We start from the raw sequence: 26,140 nt of genomic DNA, 5'->3' as shown, positions 1-26,140 counted from the left end.
CTCCTGAGCTTAGCTGCCCCTAAGAGGGCGCTGTAGAGGAAAGCAAGGCCAACCCTGCCCCTCTTGACCCCAGGATAGGAATGGGGAGGCATGTGTCCCAGTGGGCACCTCTCTTGCTTGGTACCCCACAAATCATAGCTTTGGCTTGATATACAACTGCATGTTGTCCTCTGTAGCTCTCGAATTGTCTTTCACAGACAATTAATTGATTTAGAGAAGAAGTTAAGTGACTTGCCGACAGCGACACAGCAAGTCACGGGCGAAGCTGGGTTCTTGCTTAGCCCCCTGCAGGTCACAAAGGGAACATTTGGGTCAAACATGCTGTCCTTTTACTCACAGAGGGAAATGGGAACATCCCCTCCCTGGCTGAGCCCACTCCCTGCACACAGCGTTCCTGCCCCAGGAAAAACTGTGACCAACATCTTTCCAGGATGAATACGAGCTAGAACTGACTTTGGCGCTCACTCCTGCAGTTCCTTTGTTGGCCAAAGAGGGCGCTGTAGAGGAAAGCAAGGCCAACCCTGCCTCTCTGCTCCACAACACTAACTCTGCACCTGGAATGCGAATGGACAGTGAAAACAGACCCAGCGCATAGCAAGAGAATCCGCCCAAGCAGCGAGGCTTACTGGGAACCAGTACTTAGCACTGGCCTCCTCGCTGGCTCAGGCTACAAACAGCATATGGAACTCAGCTAAGCCATGGACCCCAGCCTTGCTGCACTGAACTAAGTCACTGAGGTACGACGTGGGCTGCAGAGGAACTACCAACGGCCCACCCCTCAGGGGCCGAAGAGCTGAACGAAGTACATGATCTCCCCTCCCACCATGAGACACCCACGCATTCCAAGTTGCTCCAGGGTGACCAGTGACTTATAGTTGATGTATTGGACACAACTGCACTACGACAGGCATGTTGTGAAACTTGTTACACTGTGTTTTTGAAAAGCCATCTAGCCCTTTTATCTCAACCATCTCTAGGCCAAGGCATGAAGGCCAGGGGTGGCCAGCGCTCTCGGCTCTCATAGTCCTCTTTCCTCTACTACCAGCTAGGAGCAGGTTATTCTTCCTCCATACACCTCCTGTTAGTTGCTTGTCTTGCCACGCTCCTTGTCTGCCCCATCAGCATGCAAGTTACACCCACTCAGACTCAGCAGTCCCAAGTCAGAAGGGATGTAAGTTACATAGGACTGCCAGAGAATGAAACCAGTGGGGTCCAAGGTAGCCCAGTTGTTGGTCTCAGACAGCAGCCAGGAACAGGTGCATCTGAAAAGTGCAAGAATCCCCGTGAAGCATAAATGATACATCAGTAAGCAGACAAGGGTCTACGTCAGCATCTCTCACTGTGTAACCGAGAGGGGGCACAGATGCCCTCCAGTCTGCCCTCTAGATTTGTCCTAGAGAGCAGAGGACACCAGCTGACCATCTCTTCTCCATCATCCCAGTGATGTCAAGAAGGTGTAAGGGAGGGGCTAGAATTTGGCCTGTTGTACACAGGGTAATTACTCGTGCCTCATAGGAACCTGAGTGGCATTGGAAGGACATGAAGCTTGACACGAGTCTGAGCCAGCTAAAATCCAAGCAAGTGCCCCTCTATCCATTCATCAGCGGGGCCCGGTTCTAATACAGGATACTCAGGACAGCAATCTAGGTGCTGTCCCACAGATATACTCAGATAAGGACAGACTGGGAGATGGGCCCAGGAAACACAGCAGAACAACTGGCAGAGGGGGGATAATGGGCCAGCTATTGCAAGACCCGTGACAGGCTTGGCCAAGCTGCCAGCGCAGAAACATTCATGCTGGTTCCAAGGCATCGCCGAGTGCATTTTCCATACAGCTGCAGGTAGATTGTAAGACTAGAGCACGGCTTGGCTCCCAAGCGCACAGCTCAGGTGGCTGCAGGCACTTGGTCCTTGGCATTACCTCCATACCACACCCTCAGGGTGGGGAACAGGCAGGCCCAGTCACATCTGAGGCTTGGTTTCCTTTATGAAGTGTATTGTTGCCTTTAAAAAGCACTAGCTTTAAGGCCACTGGGCTGGCCCTTGAGCCGTATTGAGCTAGCCGCTCTCTCACACGATTCTCCTCCCCCTGCAGACTGGAGCTCCTGCCTCCATCTCTATGCTCTGCATCTTCCTCAGTCATCCGTACATCAAGCGTGTGCGACTGGCCTCACAGACCACAAGGCCTCGCAAATAGGGGAGGATGGGAGTGTTGCCTGAAAACCCAGCGGAGGAGTGTGCAACATGGCAGAGAGGGAAGAGTTGGCTGAAGAGCGAGGCAGGACGTGCAGAGACGTGTCGGGAGGCAGCAGGGGCTTGTACAGCAGCAGGAGAGACCCCCAATTGTGCTGGCTTTGAGTAAGACCCGACTAAAGCTACAGCCGCCTCTGCCTTGAAGGAGGCGCTCCTCACACAGACCAAACACCACTGCTCAGGGGAAAGAAGACAGTTTATTAAAAAATAAGTTAGCACAAACACAGCCTAGAGCACAGAGCACCAAGGGAAGCAGTCAGAACATCTGCCCAAGAAATTTAAAACAAAGACCAATTTTTAAACTACCTTTAGGGTGCCCTCCCCTGCCCAAAGTCGGCTGCCCCGCTGCACCTGAAGGAGTCCTGAGTTCCCAAGGCCTCGCTAATGGAGCAAGGGAGAAACGGTGACTACCCCAGACAAAGTGCCACTCCTGCCCCCTTATGCCTCACCACAGACCCTAGCAAGCCAGAAGGGTAACACCAGCATCTAAACCATCGCGCATAAAAGAAGGGAGCAACCCCACATTCCTCCCCGGAAACCTACCCACTCGTGTCCTGCCTCAACGCTCCCACAGTCCTGGCCAAATGCATCCACCCACGCCTTGATCCATATCCCCACCCATGCGTGCTGTACACAGAGGCACACACTGGCCTTTGCGCCGCTTTCCCCCTCTTCCCAGCCACACGAGCAGCAACCAGACCACTGGACAAGCTTGAGTCTCTACGTGCTCCTGGGCGGTGTGTGCGCTCACACTGGAGTCTGTTTCACACCCTGAGCACACCGCGCACTACTGCGCCTTCTTCCCCTCCAGGAGATGGCCATTCAGACACTTGCCGTTCAGATGCATGGGACTGGCACTCTTTCCCCGGTACCACACAATGGCTTTGTACAGGGCATAGGCAACACAGGCCAGACAGAGAAGGAAGAGAGCAAGGATATCCAGGCAGAAGTACTCGTAGAAGGAGAGGTCGTAGACGGCTGGGCGAAGGTACGGCACCCCGTCGTGGCGGAGGATGTACTCCAGCCAGTACACCGTGCGGTTCAGAGCATGCATAGGCGTGTCTCGGTGCAGGGCTGAGATCTGCTTGGCTGCTTTATTGTAGCTGCAAGAGGGGAAGCGAAAAAAGTAAGTCACCCACTGTTATTTCACAGTCAGTCACTTCTCTGGGTAGAACAGCCCCTTCTGACTCATGATGGGCCCGAAGCCAACAAGGAACCAAGCAGCCTCATCTCTCACCTCTCATGAGCAGGCTCTAGATCTGTTCCCCAGGTCCCTACAATCACCATCACTGATAGTTTTACCCTTGTTAGCCCTGCAGAGCCAATGCAGCTATGGCCATGCCAGCCAGAGTCTGTTCTACCTCACGCATCATGAGTGGAGCGGTCAGCTAAATTCTAGTGACAGAATCTTTGCAACAGGCATCACCGTCAGAGGCTTGAAGGACCCAGCTGGATTCTCACATCCTAGGGGGAGCGGGCAGGTGGCAGAGGCCCTTTTCTGACTCTGGGCCTGATCCTGCATAGTGCCAAGCACCCTGACGTCAACAGCAGTTGAGAGTACTTAGTAATTTAAGGGAGCGGGCCATATGACAGCACTTCAAACACAGGATCCTGCCAAGTCCTCTCAGGAACATTCTAGCCAGTATCACCCAGAAGTCACTTGCTGGCCCAAGGGTCTTAAAAAGCAGGTGAAGTATAGTATCTAGTAGATACAAGCCCTAGCACTGTCTGTGCTTACTAGTCTCTGCATAAAGGTAGTTTGGGCACGACCAAGCAGATTGCAAGGTGAGGACTTAGGTGGACCCGATAACATGCTGCTATTGAGAAGGGAGGAGTTTTGAACAGCAGCATCTCAGGGAGCATTCCAAGGGAAACCCAGATAAAATCAGATCAGTCTCCCCTTCACCATAAAGACGGGCAGACGTGGTTTTGGCTGCTGCTGGCATCAGTCTTAAAAATCAGAAGGCACTGGAGTGTCCAGGCAAGTGAGCGACGCACCTGGTGGAACCACTGCTTAAGCCAATTGTTATGGGCTTCCAAAAGGAGGATGCAACCAACTGTTCATCTGCTCCACTTTAACTCAACAGCTCCATCACTTAGAGAGCCTCACCTGGGGTTGGAGAGAACGGTGACTATGGCCTGGTAAAGGTCCTCTTCGCTTACTCGGCTCCAGTCCATGAGAATTCCCATCCCTTTTGCCTGAACTCTCGTCATGATGTCGAACTGGTCCCCATAGAAAGGGAACCCCACAACTGGCACCCCGTGATAAATTGCTTCGAATATGCCATTCATCCCACAGTGGCTGATGAAGGCTTTCACGTTGGAATGACCTACAGAGAAGCAAGAATGGTGACCCCCTGCAGATGCCCCAGTTTGCTCAGGCCTTCTCCATACTAACACTTACTGTACCTGTACAGGTTTGGGAGAAACAGGGCATGTCTTGGGGATAGGAGGAGGGTGTAGAACCCTGAAGGACCCCACCATCTCCTGCCATGACACTAGGCTGACCAGACAGCAAGTATGAAAAATGAGGACAGAGGGTGGGGGGTAATAGGTGCCAATATAAGACAAAGCCCCAAATATTGGGACTATCCCTATAAAAATCAGGCATCTGGTCACCCTACATGACATTGAGCTGGTCAGACCCTGAAGGAGCAGAAGGGGCAGAGGTTGGTTTCACTAGATAAGGAAGCGATTGCTTCCTGATCAGACGTGCTCTGGATGACACACACTACAGTGGCATTTTCTTTGCTTTGGTTGTGAGCAAAAACCCTGAATTACGGTATTTCTCTCCCTGTCTTACCGAGCAGGTCGTTCTGGGGCAGCCACTCCATCATCAGCGTATTCTCACCCAGGTTATTTGGCTTCTGACCAAAGTATCTGCCAGAAAAAACAGAGAAGGGAAACCAAGAGAAAAACAGACTGAGCTGGAATCACCCTTGGAAACCCAATTCCCCATCAAACTACATCCAGAGATAAAGGCGCCCCCTCACCTCCACACGACCCTCTGAGGAAGGCGTGCAAATGCCCCAGCCATCTTCTCCACCAAGTCGCTCGGGAGTGCTCGGATCCCAATGCCAAAGGAAACGACGACAACACCGGCATCCGCAGCTTCCACCCAGTGGCGAAGGCCCTGCAGGTGAACACACACAGCTGTGCCTCACAGCCTGTCCTCCAGAGGGTTTGGACACCCCACCACTACCATGGGAAAGCCTCCCTGCAGAGGGGGAAGCTTCACCCATCAGTACCTGTAGAACTTCAGCTTTCATGGACACTATCTGGCTAGAAAGAACACCTTCCCCACTGAACCCAGCACAAGGTGGTCTCACTGAGCTGGCAAACAGTTCTAGAGTGTTTTCAGATCATAACTTTGCCAGGCAAGAGCAAAGTTACCTGGGCTCTGGTCAGCCTCTCAGCTGGTGTTGGGAACTATCAAGAGAGCCAGTTTCATGATGCTGCTTTGGAAAGCTCTGAGCAGCAGGAGCGGGGACTGGGGTCACTAACTGGTGAGGAGGACCCCAAAAATACAGGCCCAGGCCTGGATAGGAGTGGAGACTTGTCCTCTTCTAGAAACCAGGCAGGTCTGGAAGGGATGTGAGGAGAACTGGGCACCTTCTCCATCCCAGCATCAGAAAGGAGCCCCTGAAGCAGGGCCTAGGGACAGCACTTGACAAATCCCAGCAACGACCCTCTCCCAGCAGCTGGCAGTGGCTGCGGATCTCAGGGTCTCATTAGGATTTTGCTGATGGGACACGCCCATCCTTGTCTTTAGTTAGTACCCACCGCTGGCTAATTGATTTAGTCCTTCAGGCCCAGATCCTCAAAAGGTATTTAGTCTCCTAACCTCCACTGGTTTTGAGGCTCTGGGCCCCAGTTACTAGGTGTAGGCAGCGGTACTGGAACTACAGGTGCTGCCGCACCCCTTGCTTGACGTAGTAACAACAAACACCAAATACTCAATTTTCATCATTGGCACCCCCACTATAAAAATTCTCCCAGCACTCCTGGGTGCAGGGGCGGCTCTAGGCACCAGCAAACTAAGCTGTTGCCTGGGGCGGCCAAATCTAGGGGGCGGCAGGCTGGGCCGGTGGACCTGCCGCAGTCATGCCTGCGGGAGGTCCACCGGAGCCGCGGACGACCGGACCTGCCGCAGGCATGACTGCGGAGGGGGGCTCGTCCCGCGGCTCGGCTGGACCTCCCGCAGGCATGACTGCGGCAGCTCAAGCGGAGCCGCCGGACCCGCGAACCGTCCGCAGCCGTGCCCGCGGGAGGTCCGCTGTTCCCGCGGCTCCGGTGGAGCTCCCGCAGTCATGCCTGCGGCAGGTCCGCTCGTCCCGGGGCTCCGGTGGACCTGCCGCGGGAGCTCAACCGGAGCCGCGGGAAGAGGGGACCCGCCGCGGGACCGAGGAAGGGCGGCGCAGCACACCGCGCTGCCTGGGGCAGCCTATTTTCTAGAGCCGCCCCTGCCTGGGTGTAGGTAGGTTTATCAGGCTGCCAAAAGGCTCTGTGTGCACACATGCACGCACACACCCCTGACTCTCTTTAGCAAAGGGAATTTAGCCAGCTGGCTCATTATGGAGCTGCAGTAGCAAACATAGGGAACCAGTTTTCCCTTATCAGATCCCAATTCTTGGACTGATCCCAATTCTTATCTCCACCTCCTTGACCCCTCAGGTTTCCCATGGTTCTTCTCCTAACATAGGAGGATTTCAGGGGAAGGTTTTCAAAACTACTTCAAGGAAGGGGATGTCCAATTCCCATCAAGCATCTTTGAAAAATCTCTCTCTAACCTCCAACTTCCTTAAAAACAAATGTTGACAAGGCCTTAGTTAATATGTGCGGGGAAATTTTTTTCCCCCTCTTCCAGTTTTCAAAAAAAACAAAAGAATGGGGTACGAGGGAAGATTCAAGGTGGGAAAAAGCAACTTCATCTAGAAACTGCAAATCTTGCATTTGCCCTCAAAAAGGCCTATTGTCAGAGTATGATGTGTCAGCAAGTGAAAGGGTCTATTCCAGAGTTATTCTCATACAGTATCTGACCCTTTAAGACCCCTTGGCAAGTGCTGGTTGGGTTTTTAATCCTTTCTTGACAGCGTGGGTCATTCTGTGAGCAAGAAGGTCAGAGATTAAATTAAATGATTGGAGAGTCTCTTGAATGTCAAGGAAAGGTTTTCTTCTGGAGGTGCAACTGTCTGTAAAACCTTTATTTCTAAAGAAACAGGAAATTCTGGTGCCCCACCTCTACTTGTGCTACATTGATGACATCATCATCATATGGACCCACGGAAAGGAGGCCCTTGAAGAATTCCACCTGGATTTCAACAATTTTCACCCCACCACCAACCTCAGCCTGAACCAGTCCACACAAGAGATCCACTTCCGTGCAAGTAAGTGATGGTCACATAAACACCACCCTATATTGGAAACCTACTGACTGCTATACTTACCTACATGCCTCCAGCTTCCATCCAGGAGGCATCACACAATCCACCCACTCACCGAGATTGTCCTTTAACACAAATACTAATCCACATTTCCAGCACAGACCACAAACGTTCAGCTACCTGAAGGGGGGAGGGATAGCTCAGTGGTTTGAGCATTGGCCTGCTAAACCCACCGTTGAGAGTTCAATCCTTAAGGGGGCCATTTAGGGATCTGGGGCAAAAATCTGTCTGGAGATTGGTCCTGCTTTGAGCAGGGGGGGTGGACTAGATGACCTCCTGAGGTCCCTTCCATCCCTGATATTCTATTATTCTATCTTAAATACAATAAGGATATAAAGAACCAGAGCTACTGGAATTGCTTCCATACTGGGACATCAAGGTTTGGGCCCCAGCTCAAAATGGAAATATTTTAATCTACATGCAGGTCTACAAATGCCTTCCTCTCCCCAGCCCTAGCATCCTACAACCCAAACGCAAACAACTGAACCACCAATTAGCTCACTTCTTAACCCTCTGAGTACAGCATCTCACAGCCAGTATTCCACTACAGGCCAAGTCTTGCAAGATGCTGGGCATATGGCTGATCCAGAATAGAATGTTTAAGCACACCAGTAATCCCATGGAAGGCAATTGGACAACTCATATTTAAAGATAAGCATGTGCTTAAGTGCTTTGCTGGATTTGGCTCAGCACCTGGCAGGATTGGCCCCAGGCCTCATCCACCTTCTGATATATACATGGGGTGTTCCGAACTGTATCTGTAGCCTCCTCACATTACTCAGGCACCATGAGGAAGGGTGGCTACCCACAGGGGCAGAGTCAAGGATAGTTGTGGAACTTTTATTTCAAAGTTCTCAACTTAAAAAGTGTTGCACCCAGAGGTGAAAGTAAGCCGGTGCGCCATACCGGGGTGTCCCGGCTTCCCCAGCCAGCAATTTAAAGGGCCTGGAGCTCCCAGCAGCGGCTGGAGCCCCAGGCCCTTTAAATTGCCGCCAGAGCCCCGCTGCTGGAGCCCTGGGGTAGCGGCAGCAGGGTTCCAGGTGTTATTTAAAGGGCCAGGGCTCCTGCTGCATCTACTGCCCTGGGCCCTTTAAATAGCCACTGGAGCCCCGCCGCCGCTACCCCAGGGCTCTGGGGCTATTTAAAGGGGCCGGGGCGGTAGAAGCAGGGGAGCCCCGGGCCCTTTAAATAGCCACCAGAGCCCTGGGGTAGCAGCGGCAGCCGTGGGCTCCAGCAGTGGCTTAAAGGGCCCAGGGCAGTAGCGGCAGCTGACCCTTGGGACCTTTAAACTGCTGCTGGAGCTCCCAGCTGCTGCTGCTACTCTGGCTGGGGAGGGCACTTACCAGTACAGGGCGGGCTGGCTCTGAGCCCCCCCATCCCTGCCCCTTCCGCCCGAGGCCCCTCCCCTCCCGGGGGCCAGAGCCGGCCCCAACCCAGCCCCGTACTGGTAAAGTCCCTATTTCTACTTTCACCCCCGGTTGCACCTAACATTCTACCACTCATGATTTCATTGATATTTATCAACAATCTTAACCAAGCCTGTCATCGGAGGCTGGCATTTTGTCTCAGTTTCAATCCATTGGCTGGGCGTGGGGACCCTCCTGGCAAGTCAGGCCACCTTAGCCTGTTCTCGCTGAAGATTTCCAGCACTCCTCCAAGTAGCAGAGCTCCACCAGGGGTAGTAGTTATGGGAACTCTAGTGTAGTCAGGGTTCCTGACACTCAATTCCAATTGCAGGGAAGTGTCACATCTGAATAACCCCATGGAAGAGAACAGGATTAACACAGGGGAAACTGAGGAGCAAAGTCTGGCCTCCAGAATCTAGTACTGGTGATGCTACACAGGAACAGCCATACTGGGTCAGACCCATCGCCCATCTAGCCCAGCATCTTCCGACGGTGGCTGGTGACAGATGCTGGGAGGATCGAGGGAACAGGATTAAAAGGAAAACCTGGGGAAGCTTCAAAGACTGGTGAAGCAATAGAACAACAGAGAGGAGACTGCTCAGTTCAAAGCCCCGAAGTCGTCAATACTGGGCTTTTCCCAGGTTGGTATAGGGACTATCATTGCCAGTGCAGAACTCCCCAGCACTGTCAGATGGCGGCAGCGTTACAGGCTCCCGACATGGGATGGGGGACCCAAAACTGCATTCCACCTATTCCTCGCCCCCAATACACACACTTGTGAACTGCAGAGAGTTACCGTACAGGTTTCACAGCCTGTGGCACAATTTGTGAAGCTCAAGGGTGCTGATCAGGTCCCTCAAGGGAAGAGACACCCTGGACTGATCTCTGATCACAGCCCTTAGACGCCCTGGCCAGGACCAGAAAAGTTAACTTCAGAACTCTAAAGCCAGCAGCCCCTGTAAGCAGCCCCTCTTCCTGTACTTACCACAGGAAGGGGCTTTTCAGGCTCAGCGAGGATTCCCCCAGTGAAAATGACATGGGGGAGCGTGGGCCTGGGAAAGTCTAGCACCACATCGTTGCACAGGAAGAAGAGGCTGGTCCCATAGACAAGCTCCAGCATGGACTTCCGCGGCTCCACCCCGTGTTTCTGCATGAGGCGGTCGAACTTGGGCAGGATGACCAGCTTGGTGGCGATGCGAGTGATCACGTAGACCAGGAGATTCCAAGTCCGGCCCACCAGCCCCATCCTGTCCGTCATCAGGGAGTTGAACTCGGGGACATAGGCGACGGGGGAAGTGGCGCCGATCTCAGCCGGGTACCAGAAGCCGGTGGAGATCACGGCGTATTTGACGCCAAGGAGGTGGGCCAGAATGAAGCCACACATCTCGTTGGGGTCTACCAAGAACAAGTCAAAGCCCTCACCCTGGAGCTGCCGCAGGAGGGCTGCATCCCCCAGCACTAGATCACAGTTTTCCAAGTACTTTTCCAGGAAGGAGAAGATCTCCAGGGAGGTCTTCTTCCCCTGGAAGACACGCTTTATCTTCTCCTGCACCCAGGCGTCCGCACTCTCCGTGCTGAAGATCCCCCTGTATGTTTGCACTTGGAGGCCTGGCAGGAAGGGCTCAGATTCCCGACCTTCGTGGAGGAGAAGCGTGGCATTGTGACCCCGGTCATTCAGTGCTTCTGCCACCCGCATGAAGACCCGGAGGTGGCTGTCAAAGATGATGGTGGGCATCACCAGCACTTTGGCACCATGGCAACAGTCCAGACTGAAAGCGGTTGCCATGAGGAGGACAGCAATGGGGTGCAGCAGGAGCCTCATCTCCATCGCTGCAGAGAGAGAAACAGGCAGTTACTGACCGACTTGTGCTGTAGGCCCTAGACACTGTCTCTGTGGGCTGTGGAGAAGGGAAGGTGCCCTGTGTGGTCACCACCTACTGATGGAGACTTTCCACAGGCAGGGTCACATGTTTAATATGACTCAGGCTTCTCCATGCATCATTTTCCCCTCTTCCTCCTCATCTGTTTCTGTGTTCTGTAGTTTCCCCACAAGGAGGTCCTAAGTGGATTTCCCCTGCCTCTTCCCCCACCACTACTTTTTAAAGCCTGGGGCTGCTCTGGAAAAGCAGCACTTTCCCACACAGCAGACCAGCTCCCTGGGTGTGTCTGATAAGTCTTTACCGCTGTTTACACATGGGCAGAGCCAGTGCAGCTTGGTAAGGAAGCTGGATTCTACCCCTGCTTATGTACCTACAGCAGGCCTGTTTATGAAGCTCCAATCTGTGATGTCCGCGCAAGCCTGCTGAAAGAACAGCAGGCTCAGAGAGGCTGTGCCGATGGCACAGTTTGGCCTGCAACTCCTTTATTACTGGTGATGGTGCACATGAGAGAAAGCGCTCGGCTCTCCCCTCAGATCCAGGTTACATGTTGCAGGGCTGGCGACTACTACTCAACTGAACAAGGCTGAGACAGAACAAGTGTTCAGCCTGTTTCCCAGAGAGGAGCTGCACTCTTGAAGGAGAGAGCACTAAGCAGTGAGACTCCAACTGTGGCGAGGGTGCAAGATTGTGGCCTGACCAGACCTGCTCACGAGGCAACTGGGCCTCAGCACAGTTTGAACATCTGAAGAGCCACACAGCAGCTTCTCCTGTGGCCATAGGAACACCAAAAGAGGGTGTACAGGATTGTACAAGTGGCTGGAGAAAGGGGAAAGCCAGATGTGGAAGGAGCAGCAGAAGGGGCCCACAGGACTTGCAGGGGTGGGAGGGAAGTGGGATGGGGAGGATTCACAAAGTCGTGACAGCAATACAGCATTCCTAAAGACACCCCCCCTCTCCCAGGGAACGCCTTCATATTGCTACATAATTCCCCATTGGAAGCAAAGTTCAGCACAGCGCCACTGCACAAATCCAGGGGCATCACCACATCACTGGAAACCAATGTGCCTCAAAACACGAGGCCTTGGCCAGAGCTCACGTTCTGGGAAAGAGGACCCTAGCTGGGAACATTCATAAGCAAGTAACTGTCCTGAGGCAGATCCAGCACAGAGGCTTGGGAGGAACGGGCCCTCAGAGATGTTACAAACAGAATAGAAATGACAGAATTTTTGACTGTTTAGATTCCTGCCCTCATTCACACCCACCAAACCCCATGGAAATCAGTGGAGCTGCAGGGTCGTGACAGAGCAGAAGTTGGCCTAAGATCTTATCTAGGCCTCACACACTAACTTGATCAACCCCCTCTCTCCTTCCCCCACACCCCAAAAAGAGGACAACAAACAAGCCCCTGCTAAATGCAACTCTGGTGCCGCCTAATAAGGACGTGTGCTGAAAAGGGAATGCAGCCCAGAGAGGTGAAGGGGATGTGGGGATGGGAAATTCTCTTGCCAATGTTCCCTGGCCAATTTCCGTCAGCAACACATGACTACAGCCCACTTCAGAGAACCTCGGCACCTGCTTGCCAGGACCCTTCCCAGGCACCATGCCACACAGATGCAAATGGTGGGGAATTATCATGACCCCACTCTGGAAAGCGTGAGGGGAGGAGAGCAGAGGCGGGGGAGACAGCTGTGGTGACTGCACTGGGGAAAATTAAATGTTTGCTTGGAGGAGGGGGAAGGAAGAGGATTAGGTTGGGAGTGGGGTTCACAGCAGGTCCACACAGCCGGGAAGGTGCAGATACTAAAGGGGATCTTGGACAGGCACACGGTAAAGGCAGAGGATGGGGGCTGCACCACGGAGCTGTGCAGGAGTCTGAAAGGAGACATCCCCACACCACGTCCTACTCCCCCGCTTACCTGCGTCTTACTGAATGAAAGGGGCTCTTCTCTCCTGGCAGAGCTGCAGAAAAGAGAACAATCGACAGTCAGCAAAATGACAGGGCAGCCTCCCCTCACCCAGGAAATGAAGCCAGCCCGATCCTCAACTCACTGGGCTACAGCATCCCATCCAGAGTCCCGATTTCCCTAGGGAACACTGGGGGAAGGAGGATTGGTCGGCCAAGAAGTCATGTCAATTTTACCAAGTCAGAGCAAGGCTCCTTCCAGCTTGCCACGCGGAACAGAACATACAAGCACTGGGGATACTTTTTGGGAAGACTCTGCAGACACTAGGGTTGGGGAGGGAGGTTTGATTAGAGGGGAGGGTGTGTGAATGTGAGCTTGCGGAGCCTGGGCTGGACAAGCGTCTTGGAGAACATGCAGGGAGGGCTGGGAGAGGGGGTGGGTTTTCTGAGAGCGTGTATGGGGATAACAGGTCAGAAGGGGAGTATAACTTGAGGAGGAGACTTGAGTGATGTGAGTTGCCATGTAAATCAAGGAAATGAAATATGTGGTTTTTTAGACACACTGATACTCCTCTGTCTGCCTTGTCTCCTGAGATAGCTTTGTAAGGCAGGGACAAACAGCCTTGTACAGCCCCGAGTATAAGGGAGCCCTGATCTCTGGGTGACCCAAATAAATAAGCTTTTGGTGTGAGTGTCAGAGCAGGGGGCTGTTGCTGACCCAGAGGCCTTGCAGGTGGTGCTGGTGTCCCCTCTTTGGGGGATCAGTCCCTAGCAATGGAGGGAGCAGCCTCCAGACCCAAGACTCTGCCATCTCTCCACAGGCCCTTCAGCAAGGCATGATGGGATCTACGGGAATCCTCCCCTTCTCCCTGAGTTGGCCCCACGTCTTCCACTCCCCTCACAACTGACTCAACTCTGCCCTGCCAAAACTCCGCACTCCCCAGGTGCTCCAGGATGGGCTCTGGCTTGGGAACTGGCTGCAGCCCACAGTGCGAGTGGGACTAGGTTTAGAACATGAAGAAAGAGGCACGTCTTAGTCCAGGCTTCCTGCTAACTGCATCTATGGAACCCCTTCTATCTGTACCATGCACGTCACCGCAGCATCCGAGCACCTGACAACCAGTCCCCCGCCCCTTGTTCTGCAGGCTGGGTGGTCATATTTGACAAGTTCAGCGCTGGGAGCCTGGAGTGGGGGTGTCAGAGGGGAGGGGTCTGGTGGGGGGTGGGAAAGAGAGCCCAGCCCCTTTTTGGACTGACGAGCTGGATGCTCTACAGCAAAGGGCCAGGGGGAGGATATGGGAAAGGGTCACATGCCACTTTCTCCCCAGTTCGAGTCTCTTCTCCCGGTCCAATTATGTTTGCCCCATACACCCCTTTATTTTCCCTCCACTCCTCTCTCCCAGCCTAGCCCTCTCCAGGCCCAGATCCCACACACACCCAGCTCAGGCAATCCCCTTCCCCTCTACAAGACTAAGATACCCCATGAGCTCAGTCCCATCCCGCCCCCTCCCAGCACCCCACTGGCCCTGGAGATGCAGGAGTAGAGGGACCGTAGCTAGCTCTGCTAATCCAGATTAACCCCACTGCGGCCTGGATTCCGAGCCTGCTGTCTGCAGGGACTTCTGGTGGAGCAGCTGCCCGCCCCCTGTGGGCAGTCAGGTGTATCGCAGCCATTGGAGCTGCAAGAAGTTCCCTAGTGGCAGCAGATGGTACTGCACCCTGCACACTAGAACCATTACAGATATGAGCTTTGTGGCTCAAAAGCTTGTCTCTTATCACCAACGGAAGCTGCTCTAATAAAAAAAATAGTACCTCACCTTCCTTGTCTTTCAGTCTATAGTGAGGCTAGCACCTGGGAGCACTGTTGGGGGGCCAATGCATCAGTCCAGGTCTGCACTGTACGTAGGCTAGTAATAACAGATTCCAACAGGGAATGCAAGGGAAAAGGAGGAGGCCGCTGTGACTTCATGAGAGATTGCTTTCAATAAGATAATTAAAACAAATCTATACGGGAAACAGGAAAAAAAAACATACAAAACACTTTGCTGAGGCTTGCGGGAAAAAGAGCAGAAAAAGCAGAATGAGTTAGAGCGCCAAAATGAGTAATACGAAGGGCTCACCATTCATAGTAACTGGGAGGAATTCTTTGGCCTATGTTATGCAGGACATCAGTCTAGACAACCTTCTTGGTCCCTTCTGGCTGTAAGATCTTTGAATCTATAATACTGTCAATGCCTGTCCTGCCTCCCTATATGAGGTTACAGGTGGAAGAGGGTACTTCTCAGTGTATAGGATAATAACCAAAACCCCATACCCTAAGATGATAAACTGTAAACTCTGAGCCACACAGATTGACAAATTCCACCCCCCCGCGCACACACACACACAACAGGTCACAATGTAAAACTGCTTTTGTTTCTTCATGGAATTTTACTACCTCAGGACTAAGCCTTGTTGCGTACCTGGGATGCCAGCAACATTCCAACACCAAATCAACTGGTTGCTCCAGGGATATGTAGGAAAATCTCTCTCATTGTTATTGTACAGTCCTGATTGGAAGCGTCACTTGGAGCATACAGCATCGGTCTGAAAATGTGTTTGACCATCAAGTTTATACTAGACAGCTCAGACAGAGTATGGGGGGGACCACAGAGGAGATTAGAAGATTAAACCCAGCTGTGTCAAAGATAAAGGCAGCAGGAGAGGTCACCCAGAGGTCAGATTTGTATTGGGAGTAGAAACTATTACCGGGAGGTTTTGTTTACCTCTCTATTTTCCTATATTCGCTAAATCTCTGACCATTAGGCTTTGTCTACACAGGAAAATTATAGCAATTTATCTTAATTAATTTAGAAATGGTCAGTCAGTGTATCCATGAAAGGGGGCTGCACCATCTTATTTCATCCTAATATTGGTTTAGCTTGAATTAAAAAATTTAAAGGAACAAGGTAATCTAGACATGGGGATATTATTACATATGAGACACTTCCCCCCCCCCCACCTCTCCCAGTGCGAAGAAATCCATAAAATCATAGGATGGAAGGGACCCCAAATAGGTCATCTAGTCCAGTCCCCTACACTGAGGCAGGACTAAGTATTATCTAGACCATCTGTGACAGGTGTTTGTCTAACCTGTTCTTAAAAACCTCCAATGATGGAGATTCAACCACCTCCCTAGGTAATTTGTTCCAGTGCTTAACTACTCCGACAGGAAGTTTTTCCTAATGTCCAACCTAAATCTCCCTTGCTGCAATTTAAGTCCATTACTTCTTGTCCGGTCCTCAGTGGATAAGGAGAACAATTTTTCTCCCTCCTCTTTATAACAACCTTTTCTGTACTTGCCCTCCCTCAGTCTTCTCTTCTCCAGACTAAACAAACCCAATTTTTTCCAACCTGTTTTCTAGACCTTTAATCATTTTTATTTCTCTTCTCTGAACTTTCTCCAATTTGTTCCCATCTTTCCCAAAATGTGAGGTCCACAACTGAACATAGTACTCCAGTTGAAGCCTTATCAATGCTGAGTAGAGTGGAAGAATTACTTCTCGTGTCTTTCTTTCTCACAACACTCCCGCTGATGCATCCCAGAATGATGATCAAATTGAAAACCTGTTTTGGTCAGCCAAGATTTTATTAAGCCTTTTGAAGCGCAGCTCTGCACCAGCAGAATGGAGAAAAGGAACAGCCTATCCAAGAATAAGCAGAAAAGTGAACTACAAAGCAAAATAAAGCCCCTTTAGATTTTTGATACAGAACAAGTTTTTTCCCGGCTGCTTTCAAATCAGGTTTTGGCTTCTCTGTTACAGTGCACAGATTCCAAGAAAGATTGGAGAATTTGGCCATGCCAGTTCTCACCAAGTGAGGGGGAGCGCATAGGCAGACAGATTGCTTCATTGGCATTGAAGCCTGTTGGCATTTCTGACACTTGGTCGGGAGGAGAGCTCTTAGGAGAAGATTCCCTACACCCATTCCCTCTAAAAGTACTGTTGGGGAAAGAGCCTCTCTCAACTCTAGTTCTCCAGAGGGCTCTATAGCAAAAAGAAGGAATTCCAGAGACTTTATATACTGGATCTGTCTGAGGTTTGACAAATACACCCAGAATAATATTTCACACACCAGATGTAGGCTTGAGCCCTTTCCTGCTCCTTCAAAACAAAAAAATAAAAAAAATCCCCCCCCAATGCATTTACCTATAAAGGCTTCAGAAGAGCAGAATTCCTAAATGCAGAAGGTGGGAGTTCATTCCTTTCTTTCTCCAGGGCGCCTGGGATGTGACCCTTTAAATATTCTACCCGCCCATGCACTTTAAATGTCTAGTTCCTCAGCATCAAGAATCACTTCTGTGCTCTGTGTGGATGAAAGGCATTGAAGCACTGCTGCAGCCTGCTGTCTTTCCAAATCTTCCCCAGAGCAGGAAGGAATAGATCTCTCCTTTTGGTTTCCTTATTTAAATGGTGGGCCAAGTGATGCAGCTCATCTGAAGCCAGAAGGAAAGAGAGGACTTGTCTCAAGGATGCCAGAGGCTCTTACCTGGGTGGTAAATTAGTGTTCGCTTCTTCTCCCTAGTTTGATCCAGAAAGAGTGACTGCAGCTGCTTTCAGCAGCTTGTTAATAACAGGCTTTGGCTACTGGACTGGTTGTGGTATAGCAGCACCCTTAAGAAAGTCACAAGTGCGGCTACCACGAGTTTGCAGAAACTGAAGCAATATGGGTAATTCTGCTGTATAACAAGCAAAAGGCTAATATTTCACTTCAGACAGGCACTTCTGGAACGAAGAGGAAACTCTAGTAAAAAGCCTCCAGGACAAGATACCGTACAGAGCACATTCTCAGGCAGGAAAGACTAACCCACGTTCACTTTTTGAACAAATGTTTTGATATTTCAGTGGACTTCATTGCCACTGGTTCCAGGCCATCGTTTTACAAGGCTGGCTTAGTCACCCAGTCAGTGACACTACCTTTACGAGACTCTTGTGTGAGACTCGAACCCACGCTCCTGTAGCATTCTGCACAAACCACTCCAGCAAAGGTCTATAGCAAAGCAAGGCTAGATTTACCCTAGCAGCAGGGGGAGAGATTTTAAACCCAAAACTGTCACAGATAGAGTCATTTTCTTATGCATAACAGAAAAAAAAATGAAGTACTAGAGAGAATCTCTAACACAATATTCCAGAAGGTCACTCTGTGTGTCATTCTAAAGCCTAAAATGTCTGTAGAACCAATGTGAAGGGATGGAAGCAACTACAAGCATGGTTGAGAGTTCTTTTTATTCAGAATATGACCAGTTTCAATCATCACTGGGTTTCACAGTCTACCACCATCCAATTTTCAGGTTCTCATCTGCTTTTACTTGACAAGTTATATGCATGTGGTGTACAGCTACAGTAAGGCATGCTTGTACCTAGACCATTGTGATATCAGAGGTAAGTCAAACATTCACCACCCTTACTCTCGACAGCAAATTTGCATGAAACAGTTTCACTGGCTGTATGAGGGATAGTGCCACACCCGTGCACCCAACTGCAATTTGCACAAGTCTTACAGCACACACTCCTAGATACAAATCAACAGCCACCCATCCCCCACCACAACCTGCATACACAACTCCAAACACATAAGGGTGTGTGCTGCAGTGAAGGGCCTTATTTGCCACCCACACAAATCCATACAACTCTCCCAGCACAACACAACCACACACAAACCAATACACCCACACATCACTCCAAAGCCTAGAATGCCTGTAGAGTCAGTGTGAGGTAATGGAAACTGCTACAAGCATGATTGAAAGCACTTTTTATTTAGAGTATCATCAGGTTTAATCATTACAGGGATTTGTAGTCTGATATTGTCCAGTTTTATGTGCTCAGACATTTTTGGCTTTTTCTTTAAAAAAAAAAAAACAACACCACCACCACATGACTTTACAAATTACACCTGGCTTTGAGATACTAGTAGGTCCCAAACAAACAAGAAAGGGATAAATGACCAATCAGCTGAGATACTGGACTCAGAGACAAAAAGGTCTAGAAAGACAGGAAGGGACAAAAGCCTTGAAAACACACCTCTTGATAGAGAGCAAGTTAATAGAATACTTGGAAGTTCACACATCCAAGGAACCGGCTCAGCTGAAATGTATGCTAGGATAGTAAAGGTGTTCAAGAATTTAAATTACTGGATTACTAACAATATTTTTTTTTTAGAATCCATAAAGAACTAAGGAGATACCAGAATGTCCAGCTTCAGCAAAGGAAAGAAGCAATCCTACCAATTACTGCCCTGTAATTACAGCTTCTTTCTGTAGTAACACAGTGTATTTAAAAAAAGTAAACAAACATCCTACAAGGTTATGAAACCATGAGTAGGAAGTACTGAGGATTTATAAAGAATAATACTTGCCAGATAAACTTGATTGCTCTTGACAGAACATTACAACATTAGGGCAGCAGTAGATATAGCTGAATTTTAGTAAAGTAGTTAATACAATGTCTCAGAAAGACTTATTCAAATTAGCTCACCAGTCTTGAAAACTGGCTGAACTACCATAAACAAAGGTTAATGAGAAATGGTCTGAAAAGGAAGCCGCTGTTCAGGGGATACCCTATGGATGATAAATCCTAATCTTATTTAGTAGAGCTGAATCAATTACAGAAGAATGTTGGTGAATATCTGTTGAAATTCATAGAATCATAGAATATCAGGATTGGAAGGGACCTCAGGAAGTCTCTAATCCAACCTCCTGCTCAAAGCAGGGCCAATCCCCAACTAAATCATCCCAGCCAGGGCTTTGTCAAACCGGGCCTTAAAAACCTCTAAGGAAGCAGATTCCACCACCTCCCTAGGTAACCCATTCCAGTGCTTCACCACCCTCCTAGTGAAAAAGCTTTTCCTAATAGCCAACCTAAACCTTCCCCACTGCAACTTGAGACCATTACTCCTTGTTCTGTCATCTGCTACCACTGAAAACAGTCTAGATCAGGGCCGGTGCAACCATTTAGGTGACCTAGGCAGTCACATAGGGCGCTAGGATTTGGGGGGCGGCATTTTCTTCGGCAGGGACCGCACCAGCCCGATCTTCGGCCACCCCGGTCGCCACCGGCATTTAGGCGGAGGGAGCTGAGGCAGGGGAGCATGGGGAGGGCCGCCTGCAGCAAGTAAGGGGGGGGTGTGTGGCACGCAGGGGAACTCCCCGCCCCAGCTCACCCCTGCCCCACCTCCTCCCCAAGCACGCCGCGGCTGCTTCACTTCGCTTAGGCGCCGCAAGCCTGGGAGGCAGGAGAAGTGAAGCAGCCACGGCGCGCTCGGGGAGGAGGCGAAGCAGGGGTGAGCTGCTTCACTTCCATCAGTAAGTGGTGAGCTGGGGCGGGGACGGGGGTGCCTCAGGGCGGAGGGTGGGAGCTGCCGTGGGGGGAGGGAGGGCTCAGGGACGGGGGAGGGCGCAAGGTGGAAGTTTCGCCTAGGGCGCGAAACATTCTTGCACCGGCCCTGGTCTAGATCCATCCTCTTTGGAACCCCCTTTCAAGTAGTTGAAGGCTGCTATCAAATCCCCCCTCATTCTTCTCTTCTGCAGACTAAATAATCCCAGTTCCCTCAGCCTCTCATAAATCATGTGCTACAGCCCCCTAATCCTTTTTGTTGCCCTCCGCTGGACTCTCCAATTTTTCCACATCCTCCTTCTGGCGTGGGGCCCAAAACTGGACACAGTACTCCAGGTGAGGCCTCACCAGTGCCAAATAGAGGAGAATGATCACATCCCTCGGTCTGCTGGCAATGCTCCTACTCATACAGCCCAAAATGCCATTAGCCTTCTTGGCAACGAGGGTACACTGTAGACTCATATATTCAGCTTCTTGTCCACTATAACCCCTAGGTCCTTTTCTGCAGAACTGCTGCCAAGCCATTCGGTCCCTAGTCTGTAGCAGTGCATGGGATTCTTCCATCCTAAGTGCAGGACTCTGCACTTGTCCTTGCTGAACTTCATCAGATTTCTTTTGGCCCAATCTTCTAATTTGTCTAGGTCCCTCTGTATACTATCCCTACCCTCCAGCATATCTACCACCAGTGATTTCCCCAGGAATTGAAATTAGGGGGGGGTGTTCGAATTTACAGCGGGGGTGTCAGGACCAATGAGATATATAAAAGAGATATGAATAAAGTAAATGTTTTGTTAGGATTATGCAAATTTAACATAAGAATAATGCAAGTTACACCGAAACACATAACAGGTCTAGATTTCTAAAAAAATATACATTTAAAAAAAAAGTATTTAATTTAAATTGACTTTTGAAAAGTAAGCCATCATGGGGTAAGAGGAAAGTCCTCTCATGGATCAGTAACCAGTTAAAAGATGGGAAACAAAGGGTAGGAATAAATTATCAGTTTTCAGAATGGAGAGAAATAAATAGTGGTATCCCTGAGGGGTCGGTACTGGGACCAGTGCTGTTCAACATTATTCATAAATGATCTGGAAAAATGGGTAAACAGTGAGGTGGCAAAATTTGCAGATGATACAAAACTATTCAAGGTAGTTAAGTCCCAGGCAGACTGCGAAGAGCTACAAAGGGATCTCACAAAACTGGGTGACTGGGCAACAAAATGGCAAATTAAATTCAATGCTGATAAATGCAAAGTAATGCACATTGGAAAGCAATCTCAACTATACATACAAAATGATGGCATCTGAATTAGCTGTTAACACTCAAGGAAGAGATCTTGGAGTCATTGTGGATAGATCTCTGAAAACATCCACTCCATGTGCAGCAACAGTCACAAAAGCAAACAATGTTGGGAATCATTAAGAAAGGGATAGATAATAAGACAGAAAATATCATATTGCCTCTATATAAATCCATGGTACTTGCACACCTTGAATAGTGTGTAGAGATCTGGTCACCCATCCTAAAAATATATATATTGGAATTGGAAAAGGTACAGAGATGGGCAACTAAAATGATGAAGGGTATGAAACAGGAGGAGAGATTAAAGTGACTGGGAATTTTCAGCTTACAAAATCTTGACTGGTGCAAAGAAAGTGAATAAGGAAATTTTATTTAATCCTTCACATAACACAAGAACTAGCAGTCACCCAATGAAATTAATAGGCAGGTTTTAAAAAAACAAAAGGAAGTATTTCTTCACACAACATAAAGTCAACCTGTGGAACTCTTTGCCAGGGGATGCTGTGAAGACCAAAACTATAACAGGATTTTAAAAAGAACTAGATAAATTCCTGGAGAACAGGGCCATCTGTGGTTATTAGCCAGGATGAGAGGGATGCAACACCATGCTCTGAGTGTCCCTAGCCTGTTTGCCAGAAGCTGGGAATGGGCAACAGGGGATGGTCACTTGATGATTCCCTGTTCTATTCATTCCCTCTGAAGCACCTGGCCTTGACCACTGTTGTAAGACAGGGTCCTGGGCTATATGGACCATGGGTCTGACCCAGTATGACCATTCGTATGTAAAAATTAATTCTAATAAAAATGTTTAGTACAGAAACTCCCCAACATAATAACCTCCCAAGATAGTAACAATGTGAGATAACAACCTTGGCAAATACTGCATTTTAAAAATCTTGGCCTACTGGGAAACATATTTATATAAGTTTCCACTCCCAGTCACAAATCTAGCATTCTGGAGCAAAGTGACTAAAATATAGTCCAACAAACAAATGTTTATTTAACATGCCCCTCACTTTTTCCTCCACCCCACTCCACTCACTGGTGTTGTCCTTAGTCAGTGGAGACTCAGAGTTCAGAGGTGCTTTCACATGAGTACACCTTCCAGGTGGGGGACAAAAAGGCACAGTTCGCTCCGGCCACAGCTGTTCGTTGTGCCACCGTTCACTCCACCACTCTGTTGCCAATGGCCCTGCACAGTCACCTTCTGCTGTCACCTACCACTGTGACCTCTGCGAGTTGGTCTCTTGAGGTTCCACCAGCTCTCAGTGATTTCAGCTGAGCTCTCAGTGCGGGAACCTCGCTGCTAGTGCAGTCTGGGCTGTCTCTTACACAAAAACACTGTCCCCACAGGAACACTGTCCCCACAACAGAACTAAGCACTTAGACCTGATTGTCAGTGATTTCAGCTGCAGTGGTCATTTAACAGAACAAAAGACTATCTATGGAGCCTAATCAGCTCTGTCTTTAAACAGTGGAGAGGGACAGATCCCCACCCTCTCTCTTGATGCCTTCAAATCATCACAGACTAAGTACAGTTCTACTGCCCTTTACTCATACAATAAGAAGAACAACATTTCTTCCCCCTTTCCCCCACATTCAAGTGGTTTGTAACCCAACCCCAGCCAAAATCTATCACTTGGACAACACAGCTCTGTTTGCTGGATACCTAGGTAGATTAGGTGTGAATGTAAATATAATCTGGCCCTGAAGCCTTAGCCCCCAGCTCATCACTAGCTGTCAGGGAGAAGTCATTTAGACTTTGCTTACAAATCATCATTTGAAACTATTAGGTTGGCCAACATCAACTAAATGAATGCACTGACATCATAAAAAACAGCTGTATAAGGAAGCAAGTCTATGTTCATACTTTTCAAATCTATTATACTTTTTCAGATACACATATTTTATCATACACTGTATAAGCTTTTAAAGTGTGTATTAATGTTTCAGTTTAAATTCAGATTTCCAAACAATCACTAAATTGTTATGTAACTAGCTCACAAAACTAGGGGGGGGGTGTTGGGAAAATTCAGGGGGGGGTGTAGGGAAATCACTGTCTACCACTCCTCTCAGTTTAGTGTCATCTGCAAACTTGCTGAGAGTGCAGTCCATGCCATCCTCCAGATCATCAATGAAGATACTGAACAAAAGCCCCTGAGGCTCCGCTCCATATCGCCTGCCAACTAGACATGAAGCCATTGATCACTATGGTCTATGGGTTTGGGTCCTGCAAAGACTCATGCACATGTTTAGTTCCACTGAAGTTAATGAGACTACTCCCAGGCACAAATCTTTGCAGACTCAAGGCCTAGATGAGTTTCAGTCTGAATGTTAGCAGTATTTTTCTGGTTACTTTTTACTACTATTAATGTACAGGATGTTAAATTTAGTGCACGAGTATTTGTCACAAGAGAGTCTCATTGGGACATTCATAAGCGATGCCAAACACCACAACAAAGGTTGTGAATTTTAGAATTAAATTCACAACTAAAGTTTACACACAGCTAGTTAGGCAAGGAGTCCACACAGAGAAGAGAAACAACTCTGCCTACTTTATCCCTCTAGGTTCTTAAACCACACCCGGCTCCACACTACCTGAGTACCTATTTATGTAACCAGCCAAGGGTGAGAACATTTCTAATCATATATTTGATTATAAACCTGGCACTTCACACCAAGAAGAATTAATTGCAGAAGTTGGTGAATAGTCTTGATTAGCCAATATGAGAATTTCACAACACTTCTGCAGAAAGACTTGCAAAGGGAAAACAGGGCCAAGTTTACCAAGTTATTCAGCAGGAATTTGCCCAGATTTATTTAAACATCTTGATTAACACAGAGGAGGCAGTCACCAGCGGGAAAGGAGACATTTGTGGATGAAACAAAACGCCAAATCCCCTTTCCCTACACTAGCAGGCAAGGAGATGGGGATAGGGAGCTGCTTCCACCCGTCTGCAGCAACCGGGTAAGATTCCAGGCTAGTAAAACAGGACCAGCTTCTGTACTGGTTGGTTCACTGCAGTAGCCAAAGAGCACAGCTTGCCAGCTAAGGGTAGCGTGTATGTGGAGGTCCCGTTCCCGGGGCAATGCTGCCAAAGGCACTCTGCCAACACTGGGAACACCACTGACTGAATTACTTTACATGGGCTCTGAGGAGCGCGAGCCGTTTGCAAATTCAGCTGTAGCTCATCCAGCTCACACCTCGCCCACGTGCTCCGAGCTGGCTACTACCCTCCAGCCCGCTCCAGGAGCTGGGCTTCCCTTCCAAAACCTGGAGCGCTCTAAGGTCGCGTCCAGAGCCGGGGCGATCCCAGCCCTGGGGCCGCGATTAGCCAGGCGGTTGGATCACGATCCCCGCTTTGATGGGCTGGGGGGCGCTCCCTTGCTGCGGCCGGGGTGACGGGGAGGGCGGCCGGGGTGGAGCCCACTAGCCTGTTCGGACCCCCGGGAGGCTGGCGCAGAGCGAGGCACAGGGCGATCGAGGCCCGCGGGGGGGGGGACTAGAGACGGAGAAACGGCCCCCCAACACCGGCCCAGAGAGAACAGCCCCCCGGCCCGGCCACACACCAGCCCGCAGCGCCTCTCACCCACCTGTGCGTCTCCAAAGGCGGCCACCTCCCTCCACCCAGCCGCGGCAGGTGCAGCAGCGGGGAGGCGCGCAGCGATGCGGCGGCTACTACTGGCATTGGCCTCCCCCTCCAGCCCCTTTCAGGCCGGCCGGCCGGAGCCCGCCTCTCAGCCCACACGCCAGGCTCCCATTGGCAAGCGGAGCGGCTCGGCCTCCCCGCGCCCCGGAATCCCCGCACACCGCCCTGCCGCAGGCCCCCAGCTGGGAGCCTCCCGCCCGCGGGCCTCGCTAGGGGGCGGCCAGGGGCCCCCGGGGATGCAGCGCCGGCGAGGGCAGGCGGGAGGGGACTGGGAGGTGGCACCTGCCTCAGCGCCTCGGGCACTAGCTCGGCAGGAAGGGGGAGCCAGGCGCAGCCCCTAGGGCCAGGGGTGTGTTACGATCGCCCAGCGCCTGCACCCTTTGGAAGAGAAGAAGGGCAGGTCTTGCGCAGCCCTTTGCCCAACAGGAGGAGGAAACGGCGGCGCTGGAGTTTAGGCGTTAATCATGTGCTGGGCGCGCAGCTGCACAGAGCAGCACCCCGCTGGAGATGGAGTCTGGCGATAGCTCCGGCTATGGGGCGGGGATTCGGGGTAGGGCTCTAGTAGGGGCCCCGCGCTGGTAGAGTTGATCCCTGCTCTGCTTAGGCTAGTCCTACAGCCACCCACCCGCATAGCTCCAGAATTAGGGACAGCCCCTAAAGATTTTTCAAATGGAACTGTTCTCTGCGCCCTAGGAAACCAGGGCAAAGCTAGGGACTAAATGCACTACATTGTACACAACTTAGTAGACAGGCTGCTTCCTTCTGTAAACCCATGTGCTCCTGAAGGAGGTGTGGCTAAATGTCTAGGTGCACTGAACAAGACTGATCACAACATGCATATACAAGTAGAGGCTGCAGAATTTAGCCACAACAGGGCAGAGTTCCAGTCAGCCAGCCACACGTGCAAGAGGGTGGAGTTTCTCCCCCTCCTG

General features: G+C 50.4%; 1 protein-coding gene across 3 annotated transcripts; it reads right to left on the bottom strand.

The window, feature by feature from the left end:
• Positions 1-2,431: 2,431 nt before the first annotated feature.
• Positions 2,432-25,584, bottom strand: LOC120408926 (2-hydroxyacylsphingosine 1-beta-galactosyltransferase-like). 3 transcript variants are annotated; one of them, XM_039546085.1, is made up of 7 exons: positions 25,495-25,584; positions 12,900-12,942; positions 10,089-10,933; positions 5,247-5,386; positions 5,057-5,133; positions 4,364-4,583; positions 2,432-3,356 (listed from the first exon to the last, which is right to left on the bottom strand). In XM_039546085.1, exons 3-7 carry the CDS (start codon positions 10,929-10,931, stop codon positions 3,041-3,043), a joined length of 1,596 nt encoding a protein of 531 aa, XP_039402019.1. In that variant the 5' UTR covers positions 10,932-10,933; positions 12,900-12,942; positions 25,495-25,584; the 3' UTR covers positions 2,432-3,040. The 3 variants fall into 3 exon arrangements, with proteins under 3 accessions (XP_039402019.1, XP_039402017.1, XP_039402018.1); XM_039546083.1 differs by lacking the exon at positions 25,495-25,584 and adding an exon at positions 25,153-25,251; XM_039546084.1 differs by lacking the exon at positions 25,495-25,584 and adding an exon at positions 14,704-14,890.
• Positions 25,585-26,140: the final 556 nt, after the last annotated feature.

Source organism: Mauremys reevesii, linkage group 7 (genome assembly GCF_016161935.1).
Source record: "Mauremys reevesii isolate NIE-2019 linkage group 7, ASM1616193v1, whole genome shotgun sequence".
In the NCBI taxonomy this organism is placed as follows: Eukaryota; Metazoa; Chordata; order Testudines; family Geoemydidae; genus Mauremys; species Mauremys reevesii.
Note: the sequence above shows the minus strand (reverse complement) of the source record. Positions and strands in the feature narration are given on the sequence as shown.